This window comes from Phaseolus vulgaris, chromosome 9, assembly GCF_051622355.1.
Source record: "Phaseolus vulgaris cultivar YP4 chromosome 9, ASM5162235v1, whole genome shotgun sequence".
Lineage (NCBI taxonomy): Eukaryota > Viridiplantae > Streptophyta > Magnoliopsida > Fabales > Fabaceae > Phaseolus > Phaseolus vulgaris.
Window position 1 is genome coordinate 1475915 of NC_143506.1, and position 16895 is coordinate 1492809.

Below are 16895 nucleotides of genomic sequence, written 5' to 3' on the forward strand. Positions count from 1 at the left end.
GAATTATCTTATTACTTTAATGTAATCAGAATTATCTATGCCTCGTTCGGCACCTGAATTATCTTATTACTTTAACGTAATCAGAATTATTTATTCCTCGTTCGGCATCAGAATTATCTTATTACTATAATGTAATCAGAATTATTTATGCCTCTTTCGGCATCAGAATTATCTTATTACTTTAATGTAATCAGAATTATTTATGCCTCGTTCAACATCAGAATTATCTTATTACTTTAATGTAATCAGAATTATTTATGCCTCGTTCGGCATCAGAGTTATCTTATTTAATGTAATCAGAATTATTTATGCCTCGTTCGGCATCAGAATTATCTTATTACTTTAATGTAATCCGAATTATTTATGCCTCGTTGGGCATCAAAATTATCTTATTACTAATGTAATCAGAATTATTTGTCTCGTTCGGCATCAGAATTATTTATGCCTTGTCCGGCATAAATTCGATTTTTTGAATCCAACAAGTACTTGGGCAATGGACCCATACAATGACCCGACCAGAATAACTTTACCCGATGACGTGTACCCTAGTTTCTTCCAGCGTCTTCCCCAACACAAAACAGGCTAATAGAAATCAGCATTCTACTTCTTTTGCATCGGTTCAGGAACTGTAGTCACTCTGGTTGAAATTGAAGGTTCTCACAGTAAAACTTGTTGAATTGAGTAATGGAAGGGAATGCGAAAAGCGACCAAATCGTGGATGTAGGATCGGTAGTGGAGGCCGTTTCAGCCGATGACGGTGATGCTCCTCTCTACAGCCTCGAAAGTCTTTGCATGCGATGTGGTGAAAACGTAAGCTTCTCCCCATTCTCCGCCACCTTTTCCTTTTCCTTTGGCTTTTCAATGAATTCACTTTCTACTTTTTCGCGCACCTTTGGCGTGGTTAATTCAGGGATTCAATTCTCCATTCTTTTACTATTTTATTTACAAGCAACATTATTACCCGAGTAATTGAGTAATGAATATTTACATTTTTTGTGTGTTTCGTCTTTTGTGTTGTTCTATCCAGGGCCATGTTAAAAATCAAGGAAACAATTATTTATCGCTCAACAAATGAGTCAAATTCACCCTAAGTCTTAATATTGTATCTTCATCCAAAATATTTAAATTTTATCATCTGACTTGAATTTCTGTCATGTTTGTCAGGGGATTACAAGATTTTTATTGACTTTAATTCCCCACTTCAGAAAGGTATGTCTTGTCTATTGGGATATATCATATATGTAGTTAAATTTCATCTTTATTTCTGTCTTTCCTTATGTTTAGGCCTCATTCACTTTTCTCCCTGATGTTATTTGTTACATATTTCAATTAAATGAATTAGCATTATTGATTCACAAATTACATAATGGATCGTAATACATATTATTTTTATCTGCTGTTTCTTTTGTTTTGTCTGTCCATTAGTTTTCTGAAATATAACTCATTGTCACATTTACCTTTCCTGCAGATTTTGTTATCAGCTTTTGAATGTCCACATTGTGGTGAGAGGTAAACGGCCCTTTAGTCTATGCCCTCTCCGTGTGCGTTGAACATAATTAGTTCCTTTGATCTTCCTCTTAATTTTTCTTTCTTTTATAATTATTGATTTTATCTGTTAGGAACAATGAAGTACAGTTTGCTGGTGAAATTCAACCACGTGGTTGTTCTTACACTTTGAAGATTCCATCAGGCGAGCAAAAGGTTGGTTTGTTCAAATTTCAATTCCCCATCCCCAAATGATTATTTTATATAACATAAGAAAACATATATGGCGCCTAGGTACTCCAATGCCTCTATTAGCTATCTTCTTCCCATTCAGTTAACATCCATGCTGAGGTTCTTGACACTAGTGACTGACTGTTAGGCAGGAAAATAAAGACAGCACTTGGAGGGTGTATCATAGAAGGAAATTTAAAAATAAGGGTTAAGCGGGTTAGTTAGTTGTTGGGTTAGTTAGTTGTGGTGAGGGGGTCTTTAAATAAAGACCAACCTGCTGTGGGGGAGGGGATATCTGAATTGTTGTAAGAAGTTGACAGGATTAAACCTGTGTGAAAGGAGCTATTCTCCTTTGTAACCCTTTTGGGTGTTCTGTTCTGCATTGTAATAAAACAGAGTTTTCTTTCTTCTTGCTGTGTTTGGGAGGGAATTCTGGTTTTTCTGTCTAGGAACCTAACAATGACCTAGTTTGAAGGATGGTTTTTCATACTTTTGCATCCATGTTTAGCTAGAAGACCATTGTTGTTGAAATCAATATTTACCATGTAGGATCATACTATGCTATGAGTTGAACACACCCTGGAAAATCCCTTTCTTCTTATTTATGAAGCCCTTCCCAATCCATTCGTGATCTTCTCCATCTTGGACTGTTCAACCTTTTCTTTGTCATTCCATTGTTGCCTTAGAGTATTGCCACCTATAACTTTTATTATTGCACCTTCCTTTGGCTGTAGCAACATTTTCAGTTTAGTAATCCTTACCATAGAAGTTAATTTTGTGGGATTGAGCTTGACCCTATGCTCAAACTCTATGATGGTAACAAAGGCAATCCTAAATCAATTGTTGGGTCACCTACATTGACCAATTCCAGACTTATAGTCCTTGGCATAGGGGGTGTTGGTTCAAATGCATATTAATTAAGGACAATCCTTGCCCACCATAATTTGCAGCCACGTGCACCTTCATTATGGTAGGTGAGTGGGTAAGTATAAATCCCGCATAAAACTTGGAAAATTGTGTGGTTAGGTTAAATCCTAAACCTAAATACTAAGATAGTTCAACAACATAATTTTCTAGTCAACTAATAAACAAATAGAATTAAGAATTTCTTTCTCACATTTCTGATTATACTATTTGGATACCTGACTTACTATAGTTATAACTTTTAAATCTAATTTTGTTTTAATGTAGTGATTTTGGAGGTTATTTTCTTTGTTTATGATATTCTTATGCATATGCACTATATATGTATAGTTTTGCATTTTATGTAAAACCATAGGATCTTACCATCCAAGTTAAGATCCCCAATTTACGAGTTTTTAATCTCCTTATCCTAGGTAGAATATTGAGTTTAGCATTGTAAAGGACATCTATCATGTAATGATATAAAACTATTTGAAGCAAAATGCATGCAATCAAGATTGTAAAACTTGAGAATTCATAGAAACTTGTGAAGGCTTTTGTAAACTTGACTCAAACTTGTAAGAGTTTACTTACCATAAAAAATATTAACAATAAATAACATAGTAATTATACATTTGAACTCCATAATAAAACAATTGTTAAAACAAAAACTTGGCAATAAAACAATACAGTCAACTACAAAAGTAAAGCATCTCGGGTTGTCAATAATACATTTCTACTAAATAAGTTTAAACTACATCAAATAATTAAGAAATAAAATATTATCTCTAATACTTGTTATGGTGAATGTATGATTATTTGGGATTATCTTATTTTGATTTGTAAACTTGTCTTTGTGGTTTGCCGTTATGATGATTTGTTTATACAAGTGTCTAACAAGTTTAATGAATGTAGATGCTAAATCGTCAAGTGGTTAAATCAGAATCTGCTACCATTAAGGTACTCAAATTTGTTTTGTTTATTTTCTTCATATTTATATAAACTTGTGTACCCTATTTCCTATTTAGATTGTAATCTTCAAAATTCTTTAGTTCATTAACACCTTGGTTCTTGTCTCTTTGAAGTCTAGGGCTAAGCCACATAGTCTTAGTTGAGCTGATATTATCTACCTACATACCTACATACCTACATACCTATTTATCTGTATGTCTATTTGTTTACATAGATAGTTAGAAAGATAGATATTTTTATGAAAGAAGTAATTTAAGATGTTGCTTATAAATTTTAATGACTAATCTGCTTCTATTATTCAAAATTTATAGTCTGCTTTGTAATAAATTTATTCAAAAGGCAACCTTATATGTATATGATTGTGCAGATACCTGAACTGGATTTTGAGATTCCACCAGAGGCTCAACGTGGTAGTTTGTCAACGGTACTTCTAATACATATTTCAATTTACTTTGTTGTTTCCCATTCCTGGCAATGACAAGTTTGCTTGTTCAATTTTTTTTTCTGGGTAGGGCAGGGGGTTACCCATTATTTCATTTGTCAGTGAAAATCTCGAGTCTCAACATTGTATTTCTATTTAAGATGGCTAAATTTACTCCGCATGTGTATAATCATCTAGTGAGTAAACATGTCAGTGTCCTTTCTGTTTGGTCGAAACAATTGTTGAATTAAAAAGAAGAGATTGCTATCCTTTTTGTCTATTTTTTTTGTTTGATTTAGTGTAGATTTTTTAAGCTTTTGGTTCGACTCTTGATCATATCACAGGGTTGGCAATTTCTATATGCACCCTTTATTTAGTAGCCAGGAAGATTTTTATTCAATTAAATTAATTGAAACAGTACATCAACTTCTATATATAGAGAACTATAACCCTAAAGTAATTATTACAAAGAGATCTCTAGATATCTATCATTCCCTAAAGCTGGTGAATGGATATCTATCATTCCCAGTTTGCATGTGAGATCATGAAATTGTTAAGTGGGAAGACCTTTTGTAAACAAGTATGCTAACAAGATGGCACATAAGATGTAATGATAAGGCCACTATCTAGTTTCTCTTTAAGAAAGTGTCGATCTATCTCTATATGTTTGGTCCTATCATGCTGAATTGGATTGTGAGCAATGCTAATAGCTGACTTATTATCACAATAAAGAATCATATACTCTTCACATGCCACTTTAAGATCTTTTAGAATAATTCTCAACCATAATAATTCACATTCCCCTTGTGCCATAACTCAGAATTTAGCCTCTACAGTAGACCTTGCAACAACATTTTGTTTCTTACTTCTACTCACCAAATTTCTAGCCAAAAACATGCAATATCCTAAGGTGGATTTCCTATTTGTGACACCCTTCAAAATTTACATTAGTATACACTTCCATTCTTAATTTTCCATTCCTTTTGAACAATAATCCCCTTCCTGGATTGTCTTCAAATATTGAGGGATTCTATTCACAACTTGTAAATGTCTCTCACTTGGATTAGGCATAAACTGACTAACTACACTTACAACATAGGCTATGTCAGGTCTAGTGTGACCTAAGTAAATGAGCTTCCCCACAAGTCTTTAATATTGACCTTTATTCACAGTAGTTCTGCCTTCATCATTTATAATTTACGGCTTTGTTCTATAGGAACTCTAGTGGTCTTGCAATCAATCTTACTTGTTTATTTTAGAAGATTAAGAGCATACTTTCTTTGGGAGACAAAGATCCCTTTCTTCGAGTAAGCTCAATGTTGTTAAACTCGAGGATAGAAAGAGGATCGGAAAAGAGATAAAATTTTGTAACTCGACTCGTAAAGGGTCAGTGGTATATGAAAAATAATGTGAATATGAAAAATAATATTGAATATATAAAATAATTAGACATATATAGTATAATTCGCAAGATTAATGCATAAAATAATTAATAAATTAATAAATATTTAATACAAATAATCTGTCTACGTTAGGTCTTTATATTAGTAAACTGTTGTGCCTTGCTTCCACATTAGGTTTGTGTTTATATTAGTAAACAATGGTGCCTTTAACAAGGCAAGGGAGTAGAAGAAAGGGAAAATAAAGAAGGAACAAAACATGCCTATATAAAAGGCAGTGGGGAGAGGGAGAGGCGCAACGACGAAGAGGTGCGACAACGGAGAGGTGAACAACGGAGGAGCGCGTGATGGAGGGGTGAGTGGCAGAGAGGCGCGGTAACGGAGGTGCGAGTTTGATATTAGGGTTATTCTCGGACATCATTTTCAGAGTTTTTTTTTCAATAGGCTGAGCCGTGACTCCTTGATTCTTTGATCCGGCTACCGACTCGTTAGATCGCTCCGATCCATTTAGGTAGTGATCCACCGTGCGATCCGACACGATTTCTTCTAAAAAATTGCAAGATCGTACAATCTTACGATCTAGATCATGATTTTAACAACATTGAGTAAGCTACTTCTATCCCAAGGAAGTACTTTAATTTCCTAGATCCTTCATTTCAAACTGAGTAGCAATCTTTTCTTTTCAAGATTTGTTTCTCATGTTCATCATCTTCTTAAAGGCATAAATATATTGCTCAATTTTGGTATCAAGCAAGCTTGTCATTTAATCTTGTAAGATTGAAGAGTTTTCAAGATATGATTGCTGCTATAGGTGCTTATGGACCTAATTTGCCAGCTCCTACCTACCATGAGATTAGAGTTCCACTCCTCAATAAGGAAATTGAGTACACTGAAGAATTGTTGAAAGATCATAAATTGCACTGGACTAAGCATGGTTGTTCTATCATGTCAGATGCATGGATTGATTGGAAGCAACGATGTTTGATTAACTTTTTGGTGAGCTCTCTTGTAGGGACAATGTTTGCCAAGTCGATTGATGATTCTAAATTTGTGAAGACAGGAGAAAAACTCTCCGAGATGCTTGATGCCCTTTTGGAGGAGATTTTTAGAAGAAAATGTGGTTGAAGTTATCATAGATAATGGTATTAATTATGTCTTGGTTGGTAAATTATTGGAAGAAAAAAGACATAATCTTTATTGGACTCCTTGTGCTGCCTATTGTATAGATTTGATGCTTGAAGACATTGGAAAAATTCCTTTGTAGTTCCTTGAGTTTATTGAGATAATTTACAAATAAGAGGGAATTGGTAAGACATGCAATTACAAGGTTTTCTACCTCTTATTTATCATTACAAAAGTTGTATCAAAAGAAGGGAAATTTGAGAAAGATTTTCACTTGAAATGAATGGAGCAAGAACAAGCTGTCTAAGGAAGCTAAGGGTAAAGAACCTACACAAATTGTTCTTATGCCTTCATTTCGGAATCATGTTATATTTACTGCCAAAGTCATGACTCCTCCTCTTCATGTACTTTGTTTGATTGATAGAGAGAGAAAAGCAACTATGCGTTATAAATATGAAGCAATGGAGAAAGTCAAGGAAACAATAATGAAGTCATTCAATAACCACGAAAGTAAATACAAGGATGTATTTACAATCATTGATAATAGATGGACATGCCAATTTCGTTGCCCCTTGCATGCAATTGGTCACTTTTTGAATCCAAAGTTCTATTGTCCTAACCCAAAAATGGAATATGATTTGGAAGATACAAATGGATTGTATGCTTGCATTAAGAGGTTGGTGCCAAGTAAAGATGTGCACAAAAAAATTTATTTGACTTGCCTCTTTATAAAAGTTGAAGTGTTCTCTGCCAAAGAATCAAGGAAGACCACAACCCCAGGTGAGACAATTAAACGCTATCTAAATTGGGTTAAGATGTAAATTATATCATATAATGGTTACATTCTAAGTTTTTTTACTTTTATAGCTCAACGGTGGAAGAATTATGGGCACGTAGCTCCCAACTTATAAAAGCTAGCAATTACGATTTTAAGTTTGATATGTAGTTCATCGGAATGTGAGCGCAATTGGAGTTTATTTGAGGAAGTAATAATTATTTCTCATAACATGACTCATTTCATTATTATTTTGTAGAATGTAGAAATAAATTAATTCACATTATACTTGTAGATTCATTGAAAAAAAGGAATAGGCTGTACAAAACGTTGCATGATTTGGTTTACGTAACCAACAACTTGCTCAAAGATACAATATTAGAGATAAAATAGACCCTATTGTATTCAATGGCATGGATGAGTGCAATGAGTGTCATTGTTATCACTTTTCGGTTATGGCGGCGCCATGGCGGAAGACGGTGGCGGATTTTCCGACCACCGCCACAACAAGGCGGTGGTGATGCGGTTTTCCCTTGGAGGTCGCTTTTGGCATCTCAGAAAGCTAACGAAAAACGGAAATATCGAAAAAGGCAGAGAAAAACACTGTGACAACGACGACGAAAGTAACAGCGGCAGCGCACGCTGCGACGATAGCAAAAAATGAAGAAGGGACCTTCGACGCATGAAGAAGATAAAACACCTAAACCTAATTTTGAAAAAACCCTAATAAGTTTGGGCCTTTGGCCCATTCCAACTTTTAACTAATAAAACCCTAAAATCCTCATTATTAAAATAAAATTTGAATGTGCTGCAGCTGCATCAGTTATTTAACCTAATTAAGAGTTCAAAACCTACTTAAATTAAGTTTGGGCCTTTGGCCCATTCCAACGGTTAACTAATAAAACCTTAATTATTCAAATAAAATTTGAATGTGTTGCGGCTACATGAGCTGTTAAACCTAATTAAGAGTTCAAAACCTACCTAAAATTAGTTTTTTTTGGGCCCATTTTTGACCCATTTAAAACATTATACTTATTGCAATCCACAATACATTTTTTTATCTCTGCCACAACACCTTCCGCCATAACCCGTTATGGTTTCTGTTATAACTTTATAAAGGATTTATGGGGTCTCCGATATGATCCGTTATTCAATATCGATAACATTGATGAGTGGTTAGTGGGGCAAGTAGATGATGATGATGATAATGATAATGAAGAGGGGGGAAATGAGTTGGTTTTTGATGATGATTCCACTCTAAATTAGGCAACTGCTTATGAAGCTTTAGATGTTGGAGAACTAATAATTTACACAAGACAAGTAACCAGTAAAAGAAAGCAACCATCAAGTGGTTGTGGTATTGTCATTGGATCTTCTCATGCTTCTAAGAAAGGTCTAGCTGCAACTCCATCCCCAACAAGGAGGGGCAAAGGGAAGATTCAAATCGGGGTTGGGAATGAATTGCATGATAGCTTTGATTTTGAGTTTGAATAATTACTTAACTTTGACTAGAGTTTCTCTGAAGGGGAAGACGGGGGATATGCCCCATTGGATAATATTGAAGAAGAGTCGGATAGTTAGAAACATAAGATAAATATTACCATGTCCAACTATTGGGATACGAGTCCCATTGGCAAGAGTAATGTAATTACCAGGAAAAGAAACACATGACATTAAAAGAGATGAGTGAGGTGTCATATGGTCTGTCGCACCAAAGTCTAGAACTCAAGAGTCCTTGCATAAATTTTAAGAAACATCAAAAGAGGAATTAGAGTTCTTACCAGTCATGGTTACGAAGCAAGTACCACAAGGTGGCTTACTGATAGACTCCATGAGAGATTTTAAACGTTCAATTTCAGCATGTAATGCAGGCATTCCATTGTCAATTGAAGAGGATGAAGGAAGATCATCATTACTTAGTAGAGTTGCCGTGATAAGATAAATAGTAAGAATTTCTTAGTCTCCCTTGTAAGTATAATGAAACATTAACACAAAAAACTTCAGTGACAGTGAAAGGTCGTAGAAATAGGCCCCAACATTGTGAGCTCTAATACTAACTTAAATGAAATAATATGAATGAAAGAAGATTTTTATTCAATTATATTAATTGAAACAAGACATCAACCTTTATATATAGAAAACTTTAACCCTAGAGTAATTATTACAAAGAGATATCTAGAATCTTCTACAACTTCTAACAACTTCTAGTAGTACATTAATATCCTACTAACATGAAGCTTCTACTAGTACATTTAATATCCTACTAACAACAAGGAATGTAAATCGTGGGCATCAGAGAACTCTTAACTTTCTTTTGTGAAAATTCATGAACATTGAACAGTTGAAAATTTGTAATCAAATGATTCAACAATATCTTTTGTTGTGTAATTATAGGTGGAAGGGATACTTATGAGAGCAACTGATGAACTTCAAGCCCTTCAAGAGGAACGCAAAGTACTATTTGTTTCTGCGCTATATTTTTATTTGATGCATGCATTCTTCTTTAAATAACTTAATTAATGTTATGCTTTCTACCCTCTAGAAAGTGGCTCCGGAGACAGCTGGAGCAATTGATCAGTTCTTGGTGAAACTGCGAGCCTGTGCAACAGGAGAATCATGCATCACATTTATTCTTGATGATCCTGTCGGAAACAGCTTTATTGAAAACCCGTAAGAGATTATACCTTGTAGAAGTATTTTTTTTAAATGAGTAAAAGTATTTTTATTAGAGAAGAGATTATAACAATAGAGGCTAAGGTATCCTCACATACAAGTAAATGACAAAAGGTATTCAGTGATAGCATATGAATTAGCAACCTCCTGGATTTGTTGCTCAAGAGTGGAGTGTGGTTTAGTATGTAAAGTGCTGATCTCTGTATGGGCTAAAATTTAGTCACATTGTGCTTGTGCTTGACTTTGGATTGGATACATTCTTTTATGAATCACACCATATTGTACCTTTTAACTTATTTTAAATTGGTCAAGACAAACATGTATTTGTTGGTGAGGCAAACTTGTACCTTCATTTGGTACTTGGTAATATTAGTCCAATGTTTTAGCTAGTACTATTTTAAGTAAATGCAGAACACATTGAATAGGTTTGCACCATCATCTGATCCATCGTTGACGATCAAGTTTTATGAGAGAACTCCTGAGCAGCAAGCATCATTGGGATACCTTGTTGATTCTGCACAGGCTGAAGGAACTCATGTTGATGCCCCGGGAGGCGGAGAAGCTGTGACTACTGATCAAGTGAGGAGAGAACCACATGGATCAGTAGGGGCAACAGCTGGCCATCGTGCCATTGCACAGAGTAACAGTGCAGAAATTGCTGAAGCCTTGTTTCGATATACTGCACCAGAAGAGGTACAATTGCTGAACTATATGTGTACTGAGCTTTGGCCTTATGTGTTTGTTTATTCAATGTCAAGTTGCTGCCTTTTTTTGACAGGTGATGACTTTCCCTTCTACTTGTGGTGCCTGTGCTGCTAGTTGTGAGACTCGAATGTTTGTCACCAGTATCCTCTTAGCACTTTTCATACTTCCCTTGGGATATTGTTTGATTATGTTACATTTCTTTAGAAGGATTCTGTCATTTTAAGCTCGATGTAAAATTTATTGGGTTAAAGAAGATTTATATTGTGTATGCAAGAGTACATAGCTTTGTGGGGTAAAATAAAATTATATAAACTATTGGGGCTTATTTTTTTTTATTCCATGTTTGTATTTCAGTTGAAATTTGGAGCTTTAGCACCTTTTTGATCTGCAAAAAGTGAAATTACATAAAATAGGGGATAGTTTTTCTTTATTTCAACTTCCGTTGTGATTCTATGTTTCATGTATTTCAGTTGAAACTTGAAGCTTAGTGTCATCTACTTGGTGCTGAATAGTTTTTGGATAACCATGTGTTCTATTAAAAATCCTGAACATGATCTACTTTCAAATTTCAGAAACTTGACTATGGATTTATGCTAGCTACACAACATTAATTTCAAATGAAACATCTGTCTACAGTGTTGCATGTATTCTGATTGCTGATAGGGTAAAAACTAGATAATATTTATTTGCTTGCTTGATAACGGTCATACTCTTCAAAATATGCCATGTGCCAATTTTATATTCTATATTATTGCTTAGCAATTTCCGGCATTTCTTCCACAAGCTGTTGATCTTAACAATGGACAGATATTCCTTACTTCCAAGAAGTAATTGTTATGGCATCCACATGTGATGCTTGTGGCTACCGCAACTCTGAGGTATGCTGATTTCTTGAGTGTAGCTCTGTCTTTTTAGGGCTGGAATAAACATTAATTTTCCATCTTGCAGTTGAAACCTGGTGGACGAATTCCTGAAAAAGGAAAAATAATTACTCTTTCTGTGAAAAATGTCAATGACCTGAGCCGTGATGTAATAAAGGTCTGTAATTCTTTGTGATCTTAACTAATTTCAACCCATCAGTTTCTTAATTTGTATATGTTTAGTGATGAATCATGGATCTTGTAGTTTATCCTTGCATTTAGAGAGCATATATTTTTTCTTGTTTCTAGTATGTAATTACTACAAATTGGGATCAGTAAAAGAAATCTCATTAGAAAAGAAGGTAGTTTGGACTTTGGTTATTGAGCTACTCAAATGTAGGGAAAAATGTAAGCTTCCAAACCTGTTTTGCAGAAAGTTAAAGTAACTAAGGATAAAAACTAATCATGAGTACTCTTTCAGTGCCACTTTAAAGTTTTGCAATTTATTTTGACATCTCCCTTGCATGAAGCTATAGCATTTTAAGGAATCAAATTCGCATTTTGGGGTTTTTAGAAGCCTGAAATGATTTTTTCATCAAGAGATAACCTAGAAACGTTAACACCAACATGTACTGTTTTCAATGATATATCAAAAGTTGTAATGATACACACACAGTCTTGCTAAGTTAACCTGTGAAATATGTCCTGATGGTACCCATATAGGCCTGACCATTTAAACATTATTTTATGCAATCTGAGATCTATACATTTTATATCTATTGACTGAGTAGTTTGGTTTGATTAGTCTGATACTGCAAGTGTAAAAGTTCCGGAAGTTGACTTGGAGCTGGCAAGCGGAACCCTTGGAGGAATAGTTACAACTGTTGAAGGTTTAATTACAAGAATTAGTGAAAGTAAGTATCCTTCTATCAGTCACACAAACTATATAGGCAGCATCCTAATGAGACAGGAGGAAGGAAAGGACATCGTAGTACCCATACACTTTGTTCAGCTTCAATTGTAACAAAATGATGAAAACATTTTTCTTTTCAATAGATCTTTCAATTTTCAACCACTTGAGCATCATTATTTATTTCTTTCATTCCAAATAATCTATCTCAAATATGTTTTAAAAGTCTTCTAAATGCCAAATTTGTATCTGTTTTGGATGGGTGGAGTTTAAACTGTTCTCTTTTGTCATGTTTATGATGTTCCTGATCCCGTGGTGTGATTTAATTTTTAATATAATCTATTTATTTTTGCTAGAATGTATCAATGTAGAATATAATTTTATGTGATTTGTATGTACAGGCCTTGAGAGGGTCCATGGCTTTACTTTTGGAGACAGTCTTGATGAAAATAGTAGAAGCAAGTGGATAGACTTTAAAGCAAGGCTAAACAAGGTAATACGTGACTATTTTATGAGAGTTGGTTTAAATTTCTCCATATATGTTTACTATATAATTCTATTTATCAGGTTATTATTGCAATTTTTTATATTTATTCTTTACACAATGTTTTGTGGCTGACTGGGAAAAGAGGGAAGAGGAGCAATACATAACTTCAGGCATTGTATATTCTTTTGTATTTCTAAAATAATCTTGTCTTTATTTCTTGTTCTCTTTTAGGAGGATATGTTGTCCCGTTTTGTACCTCTTTCGACACCTCACTTTGAAAAATTTAGTAAAAAAGAAATGGACGACAAAGAGAATAGGGTTCACGGAATTTTAACCAAATGCATTGTAACAAGAAGGGTCACTTTGAGCAACAAAGACCTGTGGTCATATTCCATGCTACTTTTGGGCTACATTATGCCTCTTTAATACCAGCAACTAATAGACTGCATCGGTCTTTGTGTCTTTGAATTTGAAGGCTTTGATTTGACTTAACCTATTTAAACTTATTGGTTCAAGGTCTTGGATCCCACTTTTTTTATCTGCATTCTTTCATTGTATGCAGCTTCTTAGCTTGGAAGAACCTTGGACTCTAATTCTTGATGATGCATTAGCCAATTCTTTTGTAGCACCGGCAACTGATGATCTGAAAGAGGACAATCAATTAGCTTGTAAGATTTCCAACTCAGACATCAAGCTATACTTTGAGCAGATAAAGTTCACATTTTCTGAGTTGAAATTCTGAATTCCATTTCCATGATGCCAATTCTTTTTCTATACATATGGAAAGTTGAAACATCAATTTTTTGTTCCTTAAAATATCTTATTCGATTCAACTATCGGAGTTGCTGGGGATCCCGAGTCCAGTATAGACCATCATGTAAATAAACAAACAAACAGAAGTAGGTTTATTTCAGACATTTCCCCTTGTTGGGACTCGTGTTTCAACCTTTTGCTTTACAGTGTGCCCTGAGTAGCCTGCATAATTGGATTTGTGATGAATCGGTCTAATGTGCTGTATGTGTAAATATGATTCTGATTGTTTAATGCTGTGTTTAAATATGGTGCATAGTTTTTCATGTAAATATATTCATGTTTTGTGGTTTTCTGTTTTGCAATTGGTATTTCTCCAGTTGAGGACTACGAGAGGTCATGGGAACAAAATGAAGAATTAGGTCTGAATGATATGGACACCTCTTCTGCCGAAGTTGGTGATGCACCAACCAATACTTCTAAAACTGAGTGAAGATCATGTAATTTCCTCTCCTCACACCCCAACCAAAACAAATGGAAGTATTTTTGTGATAGTTTGATATCATCGAGAGAATGGAAAAGTCTGTTGTCTTGAGCCTCATTTCATTGGCTTATTGATATATTTTAATGTAAGCCCATTAACTTGTATCATCCGTTAGAATAGTTGTCTGAAAAATGTAACTTCGTGAGTTAGTAAGTTAATTGCTTTTTATTTTTATTTTTCTGGTTTTGTGGCCATCTGATTTTATTTCTTAGAGCAATTTTTTTCTTCTTTTCCCTTTTTAGCACAGCGGCGATAATTATCAAAGGTTGTTATCAGTGAATGTGAATATTAGTATCAACAAAGTATTTCGATTAAGGATTGGTAGGATATTGAAAATATTCATGGTTAGTAATAAGAAAAGGAAGATAAGGAAAAACAGTAAATTAATTATCAACGAGTATTCTCAAAGGTGATGAAAGAGACTTGGTTTATTAATTTTAAAGAACCTGGCACAAATATTTTATTGAGAACATGGAACAAATGACTCACCTATTATTTGTTTGCAACCTTCACGAGCATAAAATATTTTGAATTTTTAGATGATAATTTATTTTGAATGAAACGGGTACCTTATCTTCATAAAAAAGATCAAAATATTTTATGATAAAATGTTATTTAGACAGAAATAGTTGAAAGATTAAAATTTTAAAAATTATAGAAGTAATTTTTTTACTTAAAATTATATTACTTTAAATTATACCTAAAAAGCTCTCATGGTTTATTTAATTAATTTTTAAGTTTGTATAAGTTAATCTTAAATTAAGAAGTTGATTTCATTTTTGTATCTATATTTTTCTTTCTTAAATTTTGTATGAAAATAAATTTATTATTTTGTTATAAAAATTATGGATTCAAATTTTATCTATAACTTTCGTTTGCTCTTAAGTAGTAGAGGAAAATTACCATAAAAGATAAATAATAATTTCCCTAAGGTATTTAATTTATTTATTTTTTCCTGCAAAAGTTTTTTTCTCTCTTTTCACTCATACCTATCTACTCATGATTGGTGGAAAATTAATGTTCTTGTTCCTACAAGATCTGACCCTGCAGAACACTTCTTCTGATGATGTCGTGTCGTTCTTCTCGTCTTGTCGGCCTTCTTTAGGGTCCAAACGAAGGCTATGGGCGCTGTGGGCCTGCTTTAGGGTCCAAACGAAGGCCCAATTGAGTCTTAACCGTGCTTACCATTTAAGTTGGGTTGTTTATGCTTAATTACGCGTTTAGCTTCGCCTGTTGTCGTCTAGTCGGTTTTGTCGTCTATCCGGTCTAGTCGGCCTTACGGCCATCTGGTAGTACATGGAGCTTAATGGTCTTCTCCTTCCAGTTGCTGATAGTTTGTACAAAATCAACACACTGAATTACAATGAAACCTTTTAAAATTACTTCCCAATTTCAGTATAAAAAAAGAAGAAAATGCCCTTAAATAAAATGGAATACATTCCTTTTGTAGAATATGTTTTCCGAACTCCTTCTGCAGAATATGTTCAGTTTTTTTTAGAAACATTTTTTTGTATTGTGAGTTTTTTGGATTTTTATTTCCGAAACACAATAGTATCTGCTGGAAAAGTTTTTTATGACCTCGTCCGCCTGGGTGGATCCGCCCGGCCTGGAGGGTCTCGGCCATTCCTGACGAAACGGCGGAGATGCCCAGCCTGGATAAGTTCCTCGATCTTATCCTTAAGGGCCTGACACTCGTCGGTTGAGTGTCCGGTGTTTTGGTGGTACCGACATTGCATCCTCCGGTCGGCGTTGAGGGCTTCGTCCAGAATCCTCCCCAACTCGGTCGTCAGGGGTGTATACCTTGAGAACCGGATCGGTCGTTCCTTTGACCTGGCCGCCCCTGACGATCCTTCTCTTCCTTGTTTTTCTCCCCACCGGCCTCGGCACGGGCCTGGTTACGAAATTCTCTTAGCTCTTCCAGCTGCATGTACTTAGCAGCTCTCTTTCTCAGCTCGTCCAGGCTGTCGGCCGGCTTCATGCACAGGTTGTCGGCAAAGGGCCCCGGACGCCGGGCCGTCAGCATGTGCTGGGGTTTCTGTTTTGTTTTTAAAAAAGTTACGTTGTTAGAAAGACCGGATGGGTTGTTACAAAGACTGGATTAGGTTGGATAAATAAAAATACAGAAACGTTGTGATAGATTTTTTTTAAGTTGTCGATGAATTTGTCCAATCTAACTTATTTACCTTTTAATAATTTTTTTTTATTAAATACTATTAACAAAATTAAATATTTTTTCACCTAAAACAATTAAAACTAATGCTAAAACATAACTTGTTTTTTTTTTATTAAATAAAATTAAACATTCATCGTAGTAACCTGCAAGGTAAAATGCAATTTATTTTAAACTCATTAGATTGAATAAAACTCATCCAACAGTTTAAATGTCAACCGCGTAAATTCGATTTTTTGAATCCAACAAGTACTTGGGCAATGGACCCATACAATGACCCGACCAGAATAACTTTACCCGATGACGTGTACATTATTTTAACGTAATCAGAATTATTTATGCCTCGTTCGGCATCAGAGTTATCTTATTACTTTAACGTAATCAGAATTTATTATGCCTCGTTCGGCATCAGAATTATCTTATTACTTTAATGTAATCAGAATTATTATGCCTCGTCCAATCTACATCGGCGGTTTGCTTTTCTACC

At 34.6% G+C, this 16895-nt stretch overlaps 1 protein-coding gene and 1 pseudogene across 2 annotated transcripts; both read left to right on the plus strand.

Moving 5' to 3' along the window:
- Nucleotides 1-574: 574 nt before the first annotated feature.
- Nucleotides 575-14412, plus strand: LOC137806063 (uncharacterized). Of its 2 annotated transcripts, none has more exons than XM_090295125.1 (16): nt 575-810; nt 1028-1209; nt 1469-1509; nt 1620-1701; nt 3535-3579; nt 3959-4015; nt 9704-9763; nt 9852-9979; nt 10408-10675; nt 10761-10827; nt 11495-11565; nt 11636-11725; nt 12353-12461; nt 12859-12950; nt 13507-13612; nt 14075-14412. In XM_090295125.1, exons 5-16 carry the CDS (start codon nt 3535-3537, stop codon nt 14185-14187), a joined length of 1206 nt encoding a protein of 401 aa, XP_090151251.1. In that variant the 5' UTR covers nt 575-810; nt 1028-1209; nt 1469-1509; nt 1620-1701; the 3' UTR covers nt 14188-14412. The 2 variants fall into 2 exon arrangements, with proteins under 2 accessions (XP_090151251.1, XP_090151250.1); XM_090295124.1 differs by having other exon boundaries at nt 585-810; nt 1165-1209.
- LOC150025088 (uncharacterized) lies at nt 6116-7445 on the plus strand (annotated as a pseudogene).
- Nucleotides 14413-16895: the final 2483 nt, after the last annotated feature.